This window comes from Podarcis raffonei, chromosome Z (assembly GCF_027172205.1).
Source record: "Podarcis raffonei isolate rPodRaf1 chromosome Z, rPodRaf1.pri, whole genome shotgun sequence".
In the NCBI taxonomy this organism is placed as follows: Eukaryota; Metazoa; Chordata; class Lepidosauria; order Squamata; family Lacertidae; genus Podarcis; species Podarcis raffonei.
In genome coordinates, this window is record NC_070621.1 from 35718614 (window position 1) to 35739064 (window position 20451).

General features: G+C 38.1%; 1 protein-coding gene across 6 annotated transcripts in view; it reads right to left on the reverse strand.

Moving 5' to 3' along the window:
• The window catches only part of DIAPH2 (diaphanous related formin 2), a 343566-nt gene that overhangs the window by 310443 nt on the left and 12672 nt on the right, over window positions 1–20451 (reverse strand). For 3 of the 6 annotated variants that reach the window (XM_053374498.1, XM_053374493.1, XM_053374492.1), the window contains exons 2-5: window positions 14087–14119; window positions 12015–12191; window positions 10756–10860; window positions 3334–3354 (exon numbers count right to left, since the gene is read on the reverse strand). In XM_053374498.1, coding sequence (XP_053230473.1) covers window positions 3334–3354; window positions 10756–10860; window positions 12015–12191; window positions 14087–14119 — 336 coding nt within the window. The remainder of the gene's footprint in view (window positions 1–3333; window positions 3355–10755; window positions 10861–12014; window positions 12192–14086; window positions 14120–20451) is intronic. The other 3 variants (XM_053374496.1, XM_053374494.1, XM_053374497.1) reach the window with 2 other exon arrangements.

The window sequence follows — 20451 nt, forward strand, 5'->3', positions numbered from 1 at the left end:
ACATATATAACAAAATGGGTTCTGAGCAATTTACAACTACAAAATCAATCCATAATTCAAATACACAATAATATGAAAACTTCCTTATAAGAGCTGGCATCATCACATCCTGTAGGTCTAGAAGAATATCTACATAGACTATGTATGACAAGAGGTACTGTTGTTACAAGTAACACATTACTCTTACTCAAACGTATTTAGGGAGTAATGCCAGATACTACCCAACAGTGGCAACCATGACAATTTTTATATAAAGCTTTTAGTACCAGAAAAATCTATGCTACAGTTTAATGAAATGTGCCCTTTAAAATGATTAAATAAACTCTGGAAACAGTTTATTTAAGAAATCACCAAATACATAAAATAATTCATGGAAGTAAAGAATTATTTTATGTATCTGGTGATTTCTTGGATTTATTTGGGATTTAAGCACTCTCAAGTATTTCAAATCTAAACCTTTTGGCAAAATCAAAAACTGGAAGAGGATTTCATTTCAGAACTAGAATTCCACTCTTCCACCTACCCTCAGATTAAATTTAACCAATATTTTGAAATATGTAAATTAACTAAGATGATGTAACATGGCAGTTTCTGAAAACCCACTATCCGAAGTCATGCATGCATGTTTGTATGAAACAGGGCATCAGGAAAGGATCCTCCATAAGCAAATACCACCCTCCCAATAACTACAGCTACGGCACTAGCTAAAGTATGCAGTGATAATTCTATGGCAGAGCTTTCCAAACGTTTCATGCTGGTGACACACTTTTTAGACATGCATGATTTATTGACACGGTAATTCAGTTTTACTAGCCAACCAGAGGCTAGACTAACACCTTTCCAGCCCTGGGAGGAGTGCAGGAAATGTTCACACAACACACCTACACACTGCAGCCAACACACTAACATGTCCTGCGCACAGTTTGGAAAGCTCTATTCTACAGTATCTTCTATCTGAATTCTCTTAAAACTGCTATTTTTGAGAGATGGCTTTCAAACTCCATTTTCAAAGCCTTTCACCTGAATATTCCTAACCACAGTTCATAGTGGTTAATTCTTAACAGGATTATTGTCTCTCAATTTCTTTTTGCTTGCAGCAACCTATCAGCATTACTCTGTTCATCTTCTTTTGCTATAGACATGCTAATTTAAAGTGCTAAAGCTTGGTTCTGTTTCCTTTAATACAATATTCTGTGATGGAGAACATGAAAGGTGATTCAACAGTCAATTCTTTTAGTTGCTTATCTGTAATGAACTATAAAATGGACAGAAACTCTTTTTATAGAGCAAGAAGAATATTTATATTAATGTGAAATAATTTGAGTATATTATGGCTCAGTATTTAAGTTATTCATTTTTGAAGACTAGTATAATACAAACAGAGGAACAAAGCAACCGCTTTGAAATTTTTCAAGACAGTTCCACTGATATATCTTTGTTACAATGAAAATGTATAACCTGCAATACAAATTATTAAAACATACTTCAATCTTCATCTACAGTATGTCACTTTACTGCCTACAGGAGCGTATGTGTTAACATTGCAATAGCTGAAACACTAACATTTTTGACTAGTTTAAGTTCCTAAGAACCAAAACAATTCTATTCTATATGAAGCTAAAGAAAAATCTCAGCCTGTTTTCAGCACACAAGAACTGAACACTGCTTCAAACCTTTATTTCCTGCTCTCTTTTTTAAAAAAAGCAGGCTTCATTTACTTTGAGAGGCAACAAATTGCACAAAAGCAAAGAAAAATGTTTCAACTGCAGCACTTTGTGCCTGGTTTGCATTTAAACCAGCTTCATTTCTGAAGTGTGTTCTGGAAACACATTCTGAGGAAATTCATTGTTCTACTTTCATGTTTTATTATGTTAAATCTCTCACTGAAATTATAACTCAATTTTGCACTATGTCTGAATATATAAGGAACTGTCAAATCTGCTCCCAGTGAAGGATTACAACAGTTCTGCTGGTATGGGGCTCTAGTTTCAAATGGCTACCTCCACTACCAGTAGTTCTATTGTCTTCTGCATTGGGCTGTTTGTGTTCACTTTTCACCAAAATCCACCCTAGACCAAGGATGTATATCAAGGAAAGAAATGGCAATAAGCGGCAAGCTCTATAGACAACTAGCTTTAACAGACATTACTACTAAGATTTAAACAATAAGTATTTTTACATTTAAGTCCTAATGTTTATTTATTTCTTAAGTATATATACCACCTTTCTGCCAAGACATGGAAAGCAGATTACTATTTTAACACTAAAATATATGAATGTTATAATATGAACAGTTGGTCAGGGGTCTGGTGGTGGAAAGGAGAGTCCAGATGAAGTAGGCACTGATGTTGACTAGCTGCCTCCTTTGCTCCTTTGCTCTCTTTTTCCTTTCCCCAAGGCAGCTGTGATAATGTCATGGAATAATTGCCTTAAAAACCTGTTAAACAGCAATGTGATATATATTATCCTGGTTGGGGGAAAGAACAGGATCCGGTCAGCAGGCCAGATTCTGAACTAACCAACCCCCTGCAGGACACTTTGATAGGTAAGCCAACTTCAGAAACAAAAACTCTTAAGTGTGCTTTCAATTCTTTTCCTTCCTTTCTTTGCCACTCAGCTTGAGTTCAGACTGTTGATGCAAAGAAAAATGTTCCTTTGCAACTTGGATTGAACTCAAGTCAGGCTGCAAAGGAAGATCCCTGTAGCCAATACCAGCAGGGTTTGCAATCAGTACAGATTGGATCAGCATGGATGGCAATCTCTGCTTTCAGCAGGAAGAGGCTGCACTCCAGGGCTTCTGATCTGGAACCACACGGTTCTTGGCTTTCATGATGTAAGATAGTTAGGATATATATGTAAGAAAAATGCAAAAGGTGTGCACTCCCCCCCCCCTCTGCAGTAAGAAGCAAGAAAACCATTTTCACTGGATACTAGGGGGTGGAGATGGTGACCAAGCCCAGCAAATGCTGAATACTATATTCAGGCCCACATCACCCCCCAACCCAAATATCACAATGAGAAGTAATTCATTACTGTCTGACAATAGAAATTACCATTTTCAAACTATTGCACTTGCCACAATGAAGTTTTAATTTTGCTACTTAAGGCTGCATCTGAACTTTAAAAAAGCAGATCTGTTTAGGAAATCTGGAATAAAAAGTTGCATTTTAATGTAAGTTTATTGTTCTAAATTTGCATGCCAGAAATGCATTATACATATCAAAGAGACATTCAAGAGGCCAATACAAGTACAATAATTGCAAACAATATGCACATTTTCCCAAGTGTTGTATTGTGGATCTGCAAGTGGTGACAGACTACAGTGGTACTCACCGGAACTTTATTTCCGATAATCTGCATGCAGTGATCAACGGAGAGCAGTAATAAGAGATAAATAAAAAAAGCAGAATTAGTAAGCTGAAGCATTTCACACAAGTAGCCAAGAGCTTAGTAGTTAGTAACTGTTAATGATATTTAATGTTAAAACATAGAATATATTCACAGAGTCATTTCAACAAGCTGAAAAACAAAATACAAACTGAATTATAATTGTATACTTCCAGAACGTTTTAATATGAAGAAATGGGCTTATTTGGCTAGGGATATGTTATTTATTAGTTCATGCATACACAAGAACTGGAAATGCTTATTTATTAGGCACACATTTAATACCTGCCATCAAAATTAAGCACACTCTTTTGAGTATCGTTTTATAAAAGTGGCATACTGCAGCAAATAACTTAATTTCCAGCAGTACTTTCATTATTTTCCACAAAAATACTGTATTGAGGAGATGCCTGTAATACCAGCATTTTAATTTGGATAGTACTTCACTTGAATTAAAGAAACCCATCTGAATGTTTAAGTGCTTAAATGTAACGCATTGGAGTAATGTTTTTTCCAACATGAAATCTTATGTATTTCTCATCTCAAACTGGGAATTTGTTTTTAGAACTATCAGGGTTCGTGACAGGGGATAAGTTATTGCCCTACATCTCTCCTTTGCACTGATGTCCAAGGACATGGGATTGATTGAAGAAAAATATGCAACCCTGAATTGGGACAAACTAGCACTAGACAGTCAATTAATAATTATCTAGCAGGCAGTTATATACAGCTCTTATGGCACATGCAGATGTATGTTCTACAACAATTATAGAAACATAGTGGCTCCTGTAAGTGGTCCCACCCCCAATTGCCACAAGTGTGTCTGCAGGATGGCCTTGCCCGAAGTGGGTGTGGGTGTGTGGGTGTGTCAGTAACAGCTTTTCTAAACAAGTAAGTTGTCTCACTGCAAAAAAATTTTAGGAAGTGGTCTAATTGTTGTAATCTTATGTAAACTGTTTTGTGAAGACCACCTGAAAAGCCGTGTATAAATACCGTAAATAAATTAAATAAAAGTGCAACACAGCTGGCCACAACTGCTGGATAATAATAGAACAGTATTTTGCTATGTACTTAGGCATTCCAACAGTCAATGCAGACAACTGCTATTGCACCAACACTGAGAACTTCGTGGTAGACCTGCCTGCTGCCTCATCAGAAAAGCACAAAGTCACATTACTACATAGAGAGCATTTCTGGGTAAAGTAATATTTTTGATTTGCAGAAGGCACCAGTTTTATCTTGAACCCTTGATATAAACCAGATTCCCACCTCACCCTATGTTTTAATGCCTTTCATTTCCTAAGAATGAGCCATAGTCAGGTAATAGAAGCAGTGTCAAAATCAGTATGTCTAAAGCAATGCCCAGTTCTCAAGCACCCACTCTAGTATTTTAACTGATTTAAATATTGAGTTATATTCTGAAAACACACCTAGAAACCTTATGGTGCACAGTGGGTAAAATTTATCTGAAAAATAAATTATAATTTCTCCACTTCCTGTATCCCAAATTGTGGTAGCAGGCCAGTAATTTTGGGAATCAGATACCAGCATGGACACTCACCCACACACCCATAATTCAAATAATATTTTCTGCATATAATTGTAGCAATAGGACTGCTCTATTTGGGTATTTTGAAATGTATGAATTGGAGTACAGTGGTACCTCGGGTTATGAACTTAATTCATTCTGGAGGTCTGTTCTTAACCCAGAACCATCCTTAACCTGAGGCGGCACTTTCACTAATGGGGCGTCCCACTGCCGCCGCACCACCGGCACACGGTTTCCGTTCTTATCCTGGGGCAAAGTTCTCAACCCGAGGTACTACTTCCGGGTTAGTGGAGTTTGTAAACAGAAGTGTTTGCAACCCGAAGCGTTTGTAACCCGAGGTACCACTGTACTGAATTGGCACATAACAGAGACAGGTAAGGGAGATAACAGATTGATCAGCATACTTTTAAAAATAAAATCATGCAAACTGTCAAAGTCAGATAAGTGTTATCAGTAAGAGAAGAATGACAACATGCTTCATATAAGGCTGGCTCCAAGTTTAAGGGTCACAGTTAACAGTAATCTGTGCCTGACAGCTGGGTTACCCAACTGGGATTGTAGAGGTTGATGGGCAGTGGGATGACAGGTCTTTGAGAGTGGGCTACATATCTCTTGCACCTTCCCCTCATGTTTTGAGATGTTTTGTTTCAACTCTGCATATATGTCATTTGGGTGCAATGCAAAGCTAAGTTCTGGTGAGACCCCTTGCTAGCCACATTTGTTTCCCAAAGGCATATAAATTAGTATATGCAAATTGCACTTCCACCCCAAGTTTTTTAAGTATGTAGCAACACGGGGTGGGGCGGGGGTGGCTATTTTAATTTCCACAACACCAAGTATGTAAACATAATTGTAAATAATTAAAATGGTGAGTGGTTCACAGATCCAATCACCCAGCATGGATAGAGAGGGGGCAAGTGTAAGAAATGGGGTGTCAACAGCTGCCCAAGGACCCCTGGTACCAACACCTGTCCCGGCTATCAAAGAAATGTTTTTGAATTCCTTAAGATCAAGGTCACAGTGGAAAATAATGGCAAGTTACTGCACCTCACTGACACATATTCATTTGTTTTTCAAACAGTACTCTGCTCAGTAAGATGCAGTTTGTGGACAACTTTGCAGCTGAGATTTTGATATAAACATTGCCCCCTCTAGCTACACTTTTCTTGGCCTAGAGTTGGCTGGCAGAGTTTGGTTTAGCACCAAGTTCTGAAAAATGTGTTTGGTATACTAACTATTCTTGTGTACTGCTAAAAAATGGTGTGTGCTTTCTCCCTTCTAAAGCAAAGTTGACATTAAAGTTATTGTACAAGGCACCGCACTTGAAGAAACAGTTGTAGTTATTCATCCTCTGCCCACTCCCCTGCCCACCCCCCAGTCAGATAATGTACAGATTTCTTCCAGCTTTCTTTTCTCTCATCTGAAGAGCTGCTGCATATTAGAATGTTACTTATTAGACTTACATTTCAACCATGTGAAGCATATGCTAAGTTTTGACATAACTGGCAGGACATTAAAAATATATAAATCTTAAAGTTGGCACACCAAGCTGCTTTACTAATACAGGACAAAAAGCCATGCTACAACCTCTGGAAAAAGTATACCTTTATTATTCACTGTTCAACATTAACTTTACGATCCTGAGATACATAACCATGCATAATTACCACATGTTTATCCTAATCTGGCCTTTGACACCCAAGACGTATATTTTTAGGACCCACTCTATTCTTGTAATTTGTTTTAGAATGTTTTAATGTTGTATCTTAAATTGTTGTGACCTACTCAGAGCCTAGGGCTTGCTGATCAGAAGGTCGTCTCATGTTATGAGCAGTTTCCGGTTACAAACGGCCCTCCACAACAGATTAAGTACGTAACACGAGGTACCACTGTATTGTCAGTGCAATAGTATCCATTTGTAGTAAGGTTACTGGTTACTCAGCAACTAAATTACACTCAAACATAGAGCACGGGTACCCGTTAAATTTGCAGTTGAACAGGCGAAATAAACTGTAGCACGGAAGACAGTAGCAGTAGATAATCAATTATTCACAGTGGAGCAGGTAAGGGGTCCTTACCCCTAGCCCAGCACACCACTGCCACCAATTCCTCCTACTAATTCCTCCTTAGTAATAATGGCTGCTTTGGATCTTTTCTTCGCTCCCAAGGAGATCACGAGGTCACAGAATTTGGACTCTATGACTGAGCTGCCATCCACCCCAAACTGACTATTGTAAGAGAAGCTTTGGAGCATATGGGGGTGGGGACAAAAGCAGTGATTTGCAGGTGGTTACCAATAAGGGACGCGGGTGGCGCTGTGGGTTAAACCACAGAGCCTAGGGCTTGCCGATCAGAAGGTCAGCGGTTCGAATCCCCGTGACAGGGTAAGCTCCCATTGCTTGGTCCCTGCTCCTGCCCACCTAGCAGTTTGAAAGCACATCAAAGTGCAAGTAGATAAATAGGTACCGCTCCGGCGGGAAGGTAAACGGCGTTTCCGTGCGCTGCTCTGGTTCGCCAGAAGCGGCTTAGTCATTCTGGCCACATGACCCGGAAGCTGTACACCGGCTCCCTTGGCCAATAAAGCAAGATGAGCGCCGCAACCCCAGAGTCGTCCATGACTGGACCTAATGGTCAGGGGTCCCTTTACCTTTACCCTGGGACCTTAGGGTAAAGAGCAGGTACAAGTAAAATAAATTGGATTCACTAAAATTATCCTGAAAAAACAATATGGTTGATTTACCATAAAAAGGTTAGACTTTAATGCCACTTAAGTGAACAAAGAAGGATTTTCATCAAGCCCCCCTAGTCCTGGTGTACCCATTATACCTCACTGGCTTATACACACTTAAGCTTGCTCAACATCATTAGTTCCAATGTTCACCAGTGAGAGCAAGAAGTAAGGCTACACTGTATAGCTCACTTCTCATGCACTGTATAAGTGTCTCTAAAAATTGGGCATTATATAGTTGTACATGTAAAGGTTTATTCTGGATCAGGAACCCCAACCTTTCAGAGTTCTAGATCCTAGTGAAGTCCCATTCCCATAGTCCTTACTCTCATGTTGGTCAACACAAAGCAAATAATGCCCCAATTAGGATTTTACTGCTATGTAAAAATAAACTTGAATGGTTATATGAAATATTACAACAAAGTAGTATATTAATGCAAGGTTAGGAACACAGTTCTAATCATTATTTAAAGATGATGATCTTTCCCCATACAAATACATTCTAAAAAATAGCTTTAAACCCTTCACATTATTCTTATCAATAATACTTTTAAATCCTGATGAAGTTCAAGCAAAATATTTTCAGTCTATTATCCTATATTTTTGTTTTAATGAAGCTGTGAATTGCACGACTGAATTACATAGAGTAAGATGTAATGCCTTCAACTCTGATTTTTAAAGACATGTCTATGAGGCCCGTGTGTCCAATTAACAAAGTGGCTGCAATGTGTATTTTCACTCATAACAGCTGAGATCAACAAATAAAACAAGTTATTTCAAATAAATTTAGTCATGTGTAGTTTAAGTTTGATTGTGTGTGCTGTTACACTGCCTCAACTTTGGAATTCTCTCCATTCTGCTCCACATTTATACACAAATTGGGCAAACACAAATATAATCTCATTTACTACTTCATTTTAATACATGATTATTCATGCACTGTTATCTGCATTTTGCACTCTGATTTAGTTATGTAGAATGATTATATTTCTGCCTTTAGGTATTTGAAAAATAGTACTGAATATGCAAGCTTGGGTTTCCCAAAGCACTTTACTATAAACAATAACTTGAATACAAAACTGGGAAAAGATTCATTGGAATTTCAAAGTAAAACCGTGCACATCATGTAATTCTACTGAAATAAGGCTAGTGGCAAATTTCACTTATCACTTGGAAACATATTTCTGCCCTTGGATACCCAGGCAAATTAGAAAGCATGCAGCTAGTATGTCTGGATAGTGCTACAATGTGTGACTTAAGTTGACATTCAGCAGCTTGTAAAGGAGTGCCACAAGAGCTGAAGGAACAAATGGATTAGACGTTAACTTCAGGTGGTTCTCGGCAACTGCTATGTATTGTATGTATGTATTGTATTGTGAATGTTAAAAGAAAGCGAGGAAATGATCAAGAGACATGCATGAAGACATGCATAAAATCTCTTTAACATTGGATTAAACCTAAAATCCTAAATAGTTTTACTCAAAAGCAATCTCTGTTCACTCACTTCTAAGTAACATTTAAGGATAAAGGTGTCTGTCGCATGTATGTTCAAAAATGTTTTAAATGGATACTGTGAAAATGATAAATGAACAACATCAGGTGTTCAGCAGGTAAAAACCTGGATCAGCCAAAGTGATTTGCAGGCCCAATCAACAAGCTGTTCAGGGCACCTGCAAATATCTGTACAAAGGACTTCACATGACCCAACAATCTCCTGCTTGTTGGGTCCTGAAAACTCCCTTGCAGAACATTCTACAGTGGGGTCTTGCACAGCATTCAGCTGATTGCCGCAGAGAACTCTGATACTTTGCATGATTTCTCAACAAAATGTGTGGGCAAAAAAAGTTAGGTTAGGTAATGTCATTGTGATTAACAGGTATGTGACCTCAACTGCCTGTCATATTTGGTCCATGGGTGTGGGTGTGTGAAAACAATCTGGTCCAGTGTAGCTCCGCCAACTCTGAGGTAGACAACGATCAGCGGGGAAATATACCTAGTGGGGGGAAATGCTTCCTCACTTGTCCATTAACGGAGAACTTCAGCATCATAAGACTTCACCTTAAAAAAAATTAAGAGTTCTTTGTATGCTCATTGAAAGTCAACTTTCATTGAACATACAAATATGGTATTCTTATGAAGACACTTAAACTGTCCCGCTTTCAGACTTGGAATGTGACACTGTGCCCATTTCAAAGCCTAGAAGAGCAGATTACCTAACAAACTGTACATATTGTCCCATGAAAAGCAACGGGTTATTTCACGGGAAGGAAAGCTGCAAACTAGAATTCAACAACCTCAATCTAGGTCACTAAAGTGATGTTTTATTATTATCATCGTCGTCGTTGTCATCAGGTGTTTATTATTTCCCACTACTTCTACAATTAGAATCACTGGTTAGGTTTCAAAGAACCCTTTATGTATGTATATGAGTGCAGGGAGGTAGTTATTGTGTTGTTTGTTATGTTATTTGTGCTTTTATACTGTAAACTGCTCTGTGATTCTTGGATAAAGGGTGGTATATAAATTTAATTAATAGTAACAACAACAATAAAAATGCAAGCAAAAGTCATTTTTCACAGTAGTTCCTTGCTACATCAAATAATTTAGTGAAGCTGTCCTAATAGGCTGTATATGGGACTGCCCTTTGAATGAATCAATTTGAAAGCCAGAAACTACAGAAACTAGGACAGTCAGCCAGTACCAAAGAACATGGTTTGAAACTAGGATACTTTTACACCTTGTTTTCAAATTACTATCAGCATCTCCCACATTTGTGGCATTTACTGTGTAAGAGATACTGAGAAAAGTCCTAATGATTATTCTGGAGCAGTGGATTTAGGATACTTAATGGTTTACAGTAAAGACAGCATCATGTTTTAGATTACCAAGCAGTTGTGAAATATGTAATACATTCTAATTAAGGCTTTTATCCATCGTTGAAGGCATTTTAAAGGATTTTATGAAGAAAGCTTTGTAAGCACTCTAGGAAGGATAAACTGAAGCAGAAATCTGAAGATTTGAGTTGAAACTGCAGATGATGTTAAGAGTATTAGTCTGACCTATCTTTGAGGGTGGGAGACTTCCTACTTACAGATTTGGCAGTTGCAGAAATGTACTGGACAACCATCTCACGTTTTGTGGTCAAGTCCTTATTCCGTAAAGGAGCTTTTCGTTCTTCATTCAGGTTCATGTCTTCCTGTAAGTAAATAATCATAACATTGCCAGGATTGGATTAATATTTCATAGTTTCAGTTAATCTTCATGAGTACAGATGCTAAGAATTGCTCTATGTTTAAAGAGAAAGGAGGGATGACTGGTTTACTCTAGACAGGCTATTTCACATCATCAGCCTAAGCTATCTGTTTATATGAACAACATTAATGCACAATTTCCAGCATGCTCATATACACACATGCTCAATGCTAAGCAACAGAATGCAACAAGTCCAGTAGTGCAGTTAACTGCCCAAGTAATAATTTGGGGTATAACTCTTCACTCACATCTTAGTAAAACAAAATAAACTATGTTTTAATGTGAGCATGCAGTGCCCTGGTGCACACAGCTGGAATTTTGGCCATTACACTCCTCTCTTGGTGCACCTATGAGGAAACAGGTTAGAGTCTGGTTTGTTATGTGGAAACCCAAACTTATATTTAGTTTCTCAAAAAGACCACAAGTAATAAGCAATTTTTAAAAAATTGACTTACCACTTGTGTGGAGAAAAAAGAAACCACAAGCCCAGGTTCAAATGCAGTAACAACCTTAATTCCTCCCTGGCAACAAAATATCAGGAGCAGAGAAGGTCCCATGGTTTCATCAGTGTGCATCAGCACATTCACATTAAAACACAGCTTATTTTAACTATTTTAGAATGTTTCATGTAAACGAAGCCAGATACAAACATCTTTCCATGATAACATTCCAGGTAAGGAAGCAAGCAATGATCTTGAGAAAGACACTGAGAATTGCCTCTCTATGATGACAATAGCTTTCCGAACCATAATCTGCATATACTGTTCAGGCATCTCCACCACACTACAACTCCTGGCCACTGATTTATCTCAAAAAAAAAAAAAAAAAAAATTGGGGGTAACATCCCCATGGCAACTGAAACGTGCCTTCCAGTCCTCTATCCAAGACAATCAAATTAAAATGTATGTTGGAATATTCACACACTAATCTATCTCCTTCTCATTCACTATTTAATTAGTGTCTGCATTGGTCTTGGAGCAAGGATTAACCGTTTTGCTCAGAAGCTCAATAACAGAGTTACGACAACTGATAACACAGAAGTCTAATTTTATGTATTGTTCACAATACAAACACATGCTTGTCAAGCAAAAAGCTTACCATCATTTTTTCAAACAAATCCATAACTTCTTTTTCTGATAAATTCATTGAACGTTCATCAAATAGTGGCTGAGCCACTGGCAATTCATTTATAGAAGCCTGTGAGTCAATGGGGTGCTGAATGAGAAGTTTCTCCTTTTTGACGCCCGATTTCCTAAAACTGGTTATTCTGTCCCGCTGCAGAAAGAACACAAATACTTTCTATTAGGGGTAACATATAAGAGAAAATCATTTACTTCCACTTTGCATGCTAAAATTAATAATCATGCTGAAGAAAATTAAGCCATACAGCTACAATTCTGAGACTGTACTTCAGAGCTTTGTTTTGCCTAATCATGGGGTGTACTCCCCTTTAAAATACAATATTTCTGCACAGAATATAATGTACAATTTGTCTATTTAAATCAGATGCAATTTTAGTCCAAATAATGTGGTGCATAGCAGCACTTGCCTAGAAACAGGGCAATGTGTAGTCTTTTAAGTTCTGAGTCTCAAAATTCTCAACCAAGATAGCTCAAAATAGCGCAGAATTTGGTTTAAGTAAAAGTGAAATCTAAATCTGTATAAGTCAGACAAGTTGAGAAAATATGCTCATTTTGTATAAAAGTATTTTGCTACCAATCAGGAAAATCTGGATCTGACTGGGATTTCAGAAGATGTTACCCATCCTTTTTGAACCGTATTTCCCCCCCCCCAGCCTTTAATGCTAGAAATCACCATGTAAGGATGAATTTCCAAAACTAAACTCTATGCTTGTGTTCACAGATTTGTAATGTATACAGTTCTATCTATATAGGTAAGCATTCAAAGTCTTCAGGTAATATCCAGTTCTCAACTGCAAACCAGAGGACAGCTGAACTGGATATATCCAAAATGGCAGAGCCATGGATTACTTAATTATGTTCATGAGAGGCTTGGATCAAAACATCTTAAAAGTCACTCTAGGTTTAAGTACAGTCTCTTTTTTAGGATTCATCAGACAAACAAGTTAGCTGTTATATTGCTTCAAGATCTTTTACAAGCATTAGCTGAAGGGAACGTTAAGCAGCACAGAATTGTCAGTAAAATGGTTTAGTACATTTCTTCTCTGTGCAAGTACTGCATGCAAGCTTGCATATTCAACAGCCACTACGTCTCCTACTGGATGGTATTACAGGAAGCATGGGACAAAGTTTTGCTTAAAATGAATTAACTGGATACAACCCAGTTATGTGAGAGATGGGTAATATTGAAGCTCTACAGGAAATGCTTTCCACCCTTGTTCTCCATGCACATAAAATGCAAAATTACAGTGATAGTCTATTTCTTCAAAGAATACAATAATTTGTAATATCCATTATAATGGATGTGCTCTTTAGCATACTTTAATAACACTTATTAAGTATTCATTATAATGGACGTTACCTGTGGCAAATATATCATGAGTGATATAGACAGCAGGTGTTTGTGGCACATTTTGATAGGAGCTCTGGAGCTCATATACCAACAGAAAGGCTAAAGTGAGGCAAGACTACAGGCACCTTAGCAGGCTATAAGTTAGATGCAAATACCACATCAAGGGATAGAGAGGTAAATGCTACCTCAAACTCTGAACTTGACTTGTAATGCACTTGCCAAAATGATTGGCCACCACTACTCTGAAGTGTTACAAGGTGCCACATGTCATATTACTAATGAAAGAGACAGTATTCACATCTACATCTGAAAGTCTTTTACAGCATCAGGGTTGAAAGGATTAAAGTCAAGGAAGTATCAGGGAAAATAGTTATTTAAAACCAAATAGGCAAGAGATAGCTTTTCCAAAGTTTGTTCCCTTATAGCAAGAACAGTGAACCTATGGCCCTTCAGGTGTTGCTGGAGCACAACCCCCTTAATCTCTAGACACTGGTAATGCTGACTGGAGCTGATGGGAGTCAGGAGTCCAACATGTAAAGGGCAAACAGCTTCCTCAGTCTTTCCTTACATGGTGGAACACTTCACAATATTAATTTCCTACTGGTCATAATTACTCTTATGCAGCAGAAGCAGCATGCACTAGAAAGAAACACAAACCCAGCATGTAAGACTCTTACCATATCATCTGCCAAAGTTTTTATCTGAAGATTCTAGTTAATTTTTTAAAAAAAAGAAGAAAAGAAAACAGTATATTACCCAACATACCTTTTGAAATTAACATGAAGTTCCCGAAGCTTATTTTTTACTTGTTTCTAAAGCTTTTGTCATTATTTTCTCACAAAATGCTTCCATACCAGGTATAACGCATTTAAAGCCAGCACTACTAAATTTTATTTTGACTGTATGTTACTAGTATACCATATCACTTCAACCTTTACTGTATCATTGTCAAAAAAAGAGAAATTGGGTATTGGGTGTTAACAGAGAAAAATAAATAGCATCTAATACAACATTACATTGAACTGAACACACAGCAAAATATTTATACACAATACAGGACAGTCTTTGACTAAATAAATAAACTGCTTAGGCAGCACTGTGGTTCACACCTTTTTAGTCACCAAACAAAGCTTTGTTCAAAAAGTTTGAAGAAAACTTCTGAACTATATGATACTCTATATTACAAGTGACAAAGACAAGGACAATCTTCTAGCCAGTCCTTGTTATAGGTTTGTCTAAGGAGCTTTCTGGCTGGGTTGGTTGACAGTGAGAAAGGAGATGATATTCTGAGCTGTGTGAAGCTTTTCCTATCCTCATCAGAAGGCTTTCATTTCCTGGTAAAACCTTATTTTATTGTTTGAAGAATGGCCCAGAGATTTGCCTTAAGAGAAAATCAGCTTGTGAGGCATGAACAGCATCTTACACACTTTACTTAGTACAGGACATACCAAATGTACACTCCCTCAAAATATAATGCAGCACTCTTTATACTTATACTTCCAATGATTTATCACAGAAATAAAATGGCTCAAGGCAACTGTGGATCAAGTTATTGTCCCCTTATAGTGCTAATAGAAACACAGACATTATCTTAATACAGCGGTAAAGGTAAAGGGACCCCTGACCATTAGGTCCAGTCGTGGCCGACTCTGGGGTTGTGGTGCTCATCTCGCTTTATTGGCTGAGGGAGCCGGCGTACAGCTTCCGAGTCATGTGGCCAGCATGACTAAGCCGCTTCTGGTGAACCAGAGTACTTAATTCGTTCCGGAGGTCCATTCTTAAGCTGATACTGTTCTTAACCTGAAACACCACTTTAGCTAATGTGGGCTCCGCGCCACCGGAGCACGATTTCTGTTCTCATCCTGAAGCAAAGTTCTTAACCCGAGGTATTTCTGGGTTAGCGGAGTCTGTAACCTGAAGCGTATGTAACCCGAGGTACCACTACATAATAATAAATTTTATTTATACCCTGCCCTCCCCAGCCAACACCGGGCTCAGGGCAGGTAACACCCGATATAAAAACAAATTGATTGAGATACAACTTAAAAAACAAGATTAAAATACAACATTAAAATGCACTCTCATTTCAATGGAAACTCAAATCAAAAACTTTTTGGGGGATGAAAACGTCAAGTCTTCACCAAGGCTAACTATCCAAACTGGTCCTACATGGGCCAGAAAAAAGCCAGGGAAGTCCCCAAATAGGAATTGCATCACAGGAGGAGAAAGGAAAAAAGAAAGAAAGAGGGGGAGGGAATCAAATTTATTCCAAGCCAAAGACCAGGCAGAACAGCTCTGTCTTACAGGCCCTGCAGAAAGAAATCAGATCCTGCAGGGCCCTAGTCTCATGAGACAGCGTGTTCCACCAGGCCAGAGCCAGTGTTGAAAAGGCCCTGGCTCTGGTTGAGGTTAATCTGACTTTCTTAGGGCCCGGGACCTCTAGGGTGTTGCTATTTATGGACCTTAAGGTCCTCCATGGGGTATACCGGGAGAGGTGGTCCCGTAGATACGAGGGTCCTAAGGCGTGAAGGGCTTTAAAGGTCAAAACCAGTACCTTAAATCTGACCCTGTACTCCACCGGGAGCCAGTGCAGCTGGAAAAGCACTGGGTGAATAAGCTCCCATGGCAGGGACCCCGTGAGGAGCCTCGCTGCAGCATTCTGCACCCACTGGAGTTTCTGGGACAGCTTCAAGGGCAGAATTACATAGTAAAGCATGGATCACTGTGGCCAGGTTGGGGCAGGAAAGGTAAGGGACCTTTTTTTTTACAGCGTTATTCTGGATAAAACTTATTGGCCTTTTGGCTAACATCAAGTGTAATATACTAGGTTTATTATATGAGGTACTTGAGTTCACTTAGTGTTGTTTTACTTGGTTCTCTCTCTCTTACAGACACACTAAAGTATATAAGAATTGACACATTTTGGAATTAGATTCTTCTCTCCCACATAGCCCTGAACTCAAAATTCATTACATACACATAAACTCAACACTACTTTTTCATATAACAGTTTAGATCTAACTATGGAACTCATGCTGTATTCTAATTATCCTAAGTGTACTCACCAATAGACACATTTCACTAAATTTTGCCTGTTACTGCCAAGTAAATTATGTTGGAGATGTTGTTCATTTAAGCAACTGGTTTTAATGTGCTTTATACACTAATTTAAAGTGTAAAAATATTGATACTTCACTTTTAGGTCTATTGCAAACAAGGACCAAAGCTATTACAACTTGTGTTTCCTTATTTTTAACAATGACCAAATAACTTATCCAATGACAAAACAAGTCTTTAGTGTTCAATCAATGATACCATGTGAAAGTATACATGTCAAGCTGTTACCAGTCAATTATTGCAGTTAGTGTCCCTGAAGTATATCTTTTACTGATGTTTAGCTCCATTAACAGTCTGAACTCTAATCTTCCTGTAATGGCAGAATTGATATGAGGAACTTGGGACTAAAATTCATCTTACTGACAAGACTACAAAGTTTCTGAAAAACGTATGATCCCAAACTATTCAGAAAACTGAATATTTATATGGGCAGGAATAGTTTGCCTATTGTAATTAATTTCTCTACGGCAGCCAGTCCCAACCTTGGGTCCCCAAATGTTGTTGGACTACAACTCACATCATTCCTGACCACTGGCCCTGAGGTGTGCATATCCGGAGGTGCTGCTTCTGCGCATGCGTGCAGTGCGCTTCTGCGCATCACGAAACCCAGAAAAATACTTTCTGGTTTGCTGCGCACATATCCCAAAGGATACGGAACTGGAGGTGAACGTAAGTAGAGGTACCACTGTACAATTAAAAAAAAACTACTATAAATAAAAATAAAAAAGGAAAGGAAAGGAAAGGAAAAAGAAAGAAAAATACAAAGCCCTCTCTCAAAAGTAGATCTTAACCCTTGTCTCATACAGAAGAGGGTGGATCCTCCCAGCTCTCACCTGGGAGCTTCTGTTTCTTCTCCCAGCCTCTTATCCTAGAAGATATTCCCTTCTCTGCGTCTCACACAGTGCTTTTCACAAGCCAGCCATCCCCTTCATACCCACACCCCAATTTTGAACTCTCTGGTGGAAGCAGAGGAGAAAAGGAAGACTATGTTCAAGTTTACATTGTCCTTCTGGCTCTCCATTATTATTTAAAGAAAATGCTTTGCTAAATTTCAAATTCTGTAGCGTGCATGAAGTACAGTACATAGCTTGCAACTATTATACAAATGAATCTACTAAAAATACTATTAAAGCTACAGCACCAGTAAACCCATTCAAGTATACAACCGCTTCATTTAAAAAATAATTTAAAAAAAGCTTAGTTTAAGATATTAAATTCAGTGGCAAGCAGCTCTACCACATGGAATTAACTTCAACTGACCACTAGGAGTCTCCACAGAACTAACAACAGTGAAACATTTGATGAGGAAAGTGCAAGAGCAGGAAGATTAGGGCAGCATTTCTGAGCAACCACACCCACAGCTTCTAAAGAGGAGGAAAACCACAAGGACAAGAAAGTGGGAGCACACAATGGTATACAAAGCAGCAAGAGAGTATACTTTGCTTAACCACTAAGCATGTAACTGGCAGGACAGCAAATGGTCTAATTAAACCTTCTAGCTGAAGCATAGGTTTGTAACTAGTTTGAAGTGATGCCTGTGGTTTTCCTAGGTATACAGCAAGGCACGTTCGCTCTAATAAACAAATTACTGGGCCCACATTAGATGTATCTCACACAGAAGGCAAGAACATATAAAGAGTCTAATTTCAAAAACATCCAAACTCAAGACCTAGGAGAAATTGTTGCTGTCCCCTGACATCTTCCACCTGAGGCAGCAATCATCCAAATTCTGATCAAATGCTACACCACCTACAGAGCAGCACACAATGCTATGCATTTAGTTGCATCTAACACTAATGTTCTTATTAGCAGAGATGGTTCCATGCATGTTTCAAAGTCCTAATTTAAAAGTAGAATTTAGAAAATTTAAAAGTAGAATTTACACTTGGAAATGATCTTAGCATATAAATTAAGTAAGTAATAATAGATTTGTACATTTTGAGGTGCTTAATTTCACAGAAAGACAATTAAGAATTATTGTGTTATTTTAAACTTATTTTGCATATATGTAACAGTACACTATCTTGTACTACTACAAACCACCAACAAGTCTATTCACATGAGGATAACCTCATCACATGCAGATGCTACAATTGAAAGAAGCACCCAAATTATCATTTTGATGATGAGAACATCAAATAAGACAGATAAGACTCCTTTAGCTGCCTGCTGAAATCTTTTCTGGTTGGATGGGCCTATTCAGACACATAATTTGGGTATATTTTTATTACTTACGTGGATGCTGCTCTGGAGTTTTCCAGGAGGAAGGGTGTGATATATAAATTTAAATAAATAAATAAATAATGCATGCTCTGGCCATACTTGTGAGGCAAGTTGCTTGTTAGGTGACTAGAATGACTAACAGATGTTCTAAAGGAAAGCTAATGATCAGAACATAGCTAGAGATATTTGAGCATTTTGAATGGAAGAGGCCGAGATAATGTGGAAGCTAAGGAAAGGGGGTGATTGTAAGGTGTGTGTGTTTCACAAAACCATTTGGGGGGCAGAGTTAGAATGCCCTGGGGGTGGAATGCAAAACTCTCCAAAAATGTAGTATACAAAAGCAGATATGCTACTTGACTACCCCTATGTTCTAATCCAAGTAGTGCTGCCCATGGAACTTCTCACTACTCAAAGAACTGGAGAACACAAAACAATATGATAGTTGTCCGAATATACACTAAGGTAAAGTTTTGTTACCATTCACAAACAGCACGTTCTAAAATTCAAAACATTTCCATATGCCAGATGTGACTGTAGACCCAACTCCTGGGAAATATAAGTACTTGTAGTGGTCAGTTGTCTAAAAAGTATGCCCAGTGTCCATCTACTGTAGAGGATGAAAATCTGTCCCTTGCTAGCAGATATGCTAGAACTCACAGGGTCCCAAAAGAAAGGATTCGTCCATTTGATCCAAACATAGGATTTCCAAAGCTTCTAAGCCAAACCTAAAGCTTCACAAAAAGCATATGACCTCTTCCTTGGACAGTATCACCTCAGAATGCAGATAGATCACATGCTAAAATACAATCCCATGTAAGAATACTTTCACACACAAAACCAGCCCTCTGGCTTCAGTCATCCTCCACAACATAATAGCTGTTTTCAGAATCCTAGAGGGTAATTCAAAACCACAACAGTAGAAATTCAGAAAAGGCACCACCAGTCAAGAGAATGCCAACATGTTCAATGAACAGTATCAATAAAGCCAATAGAAACAAGATTTCCTTCAGAAAACAGAAATCTTGTTCAAATAAGGAGGAAAAGAAACACAAACTCTGGCAAAAGAAACACAAGCAGGAAATAAGGAATAAAAAACAATTTGAGGAGCACATCACTAAAAACAAAAAGGCCAACAATGACAAGGTATTTACATGCATTAGAAGCAGGAAATTGCCAATGGAAGTCACTGGACCTTTGAACAACAAGGAAATCAAAAAAGGAAGGAAGAGGCAAATATTAAAATGGCAAGTACAATTCAGTGTTAGCATATGTAAACTAATGCATATATATGTTTATAAGATCTGAACTTTGTAGTAACTAACCAGGAAAGAGACCCTAGACTTGTGATGGATGTCAGTGAAAATGCTGACCCAATAGATAGCAGCTGTGAAAAATACAAATGATGTTAACGACCCAAATCAAAACGTTATACCAATCGCTCAATATTCTCAGTGGAGAGGATACATTAAGTAATATGTTTGAATGTTGAATATGCAAGTGTATTTGTAGAGACAATGGGTAGAACAAACACTATTAGAAACACTGCTGGCTAAGTGTTTAATGGTCATTGTATGTGTATTTGTTTAAAAACCAATTTTTTTTTTTTTAAGGCAAACTCTATGTTAAGCAAAGTTGGCAACCCTTAAAGGCTGTCCCTTTACCTGCAAGGTATGATTTCAAACTATGTGATCAAAAATGGACA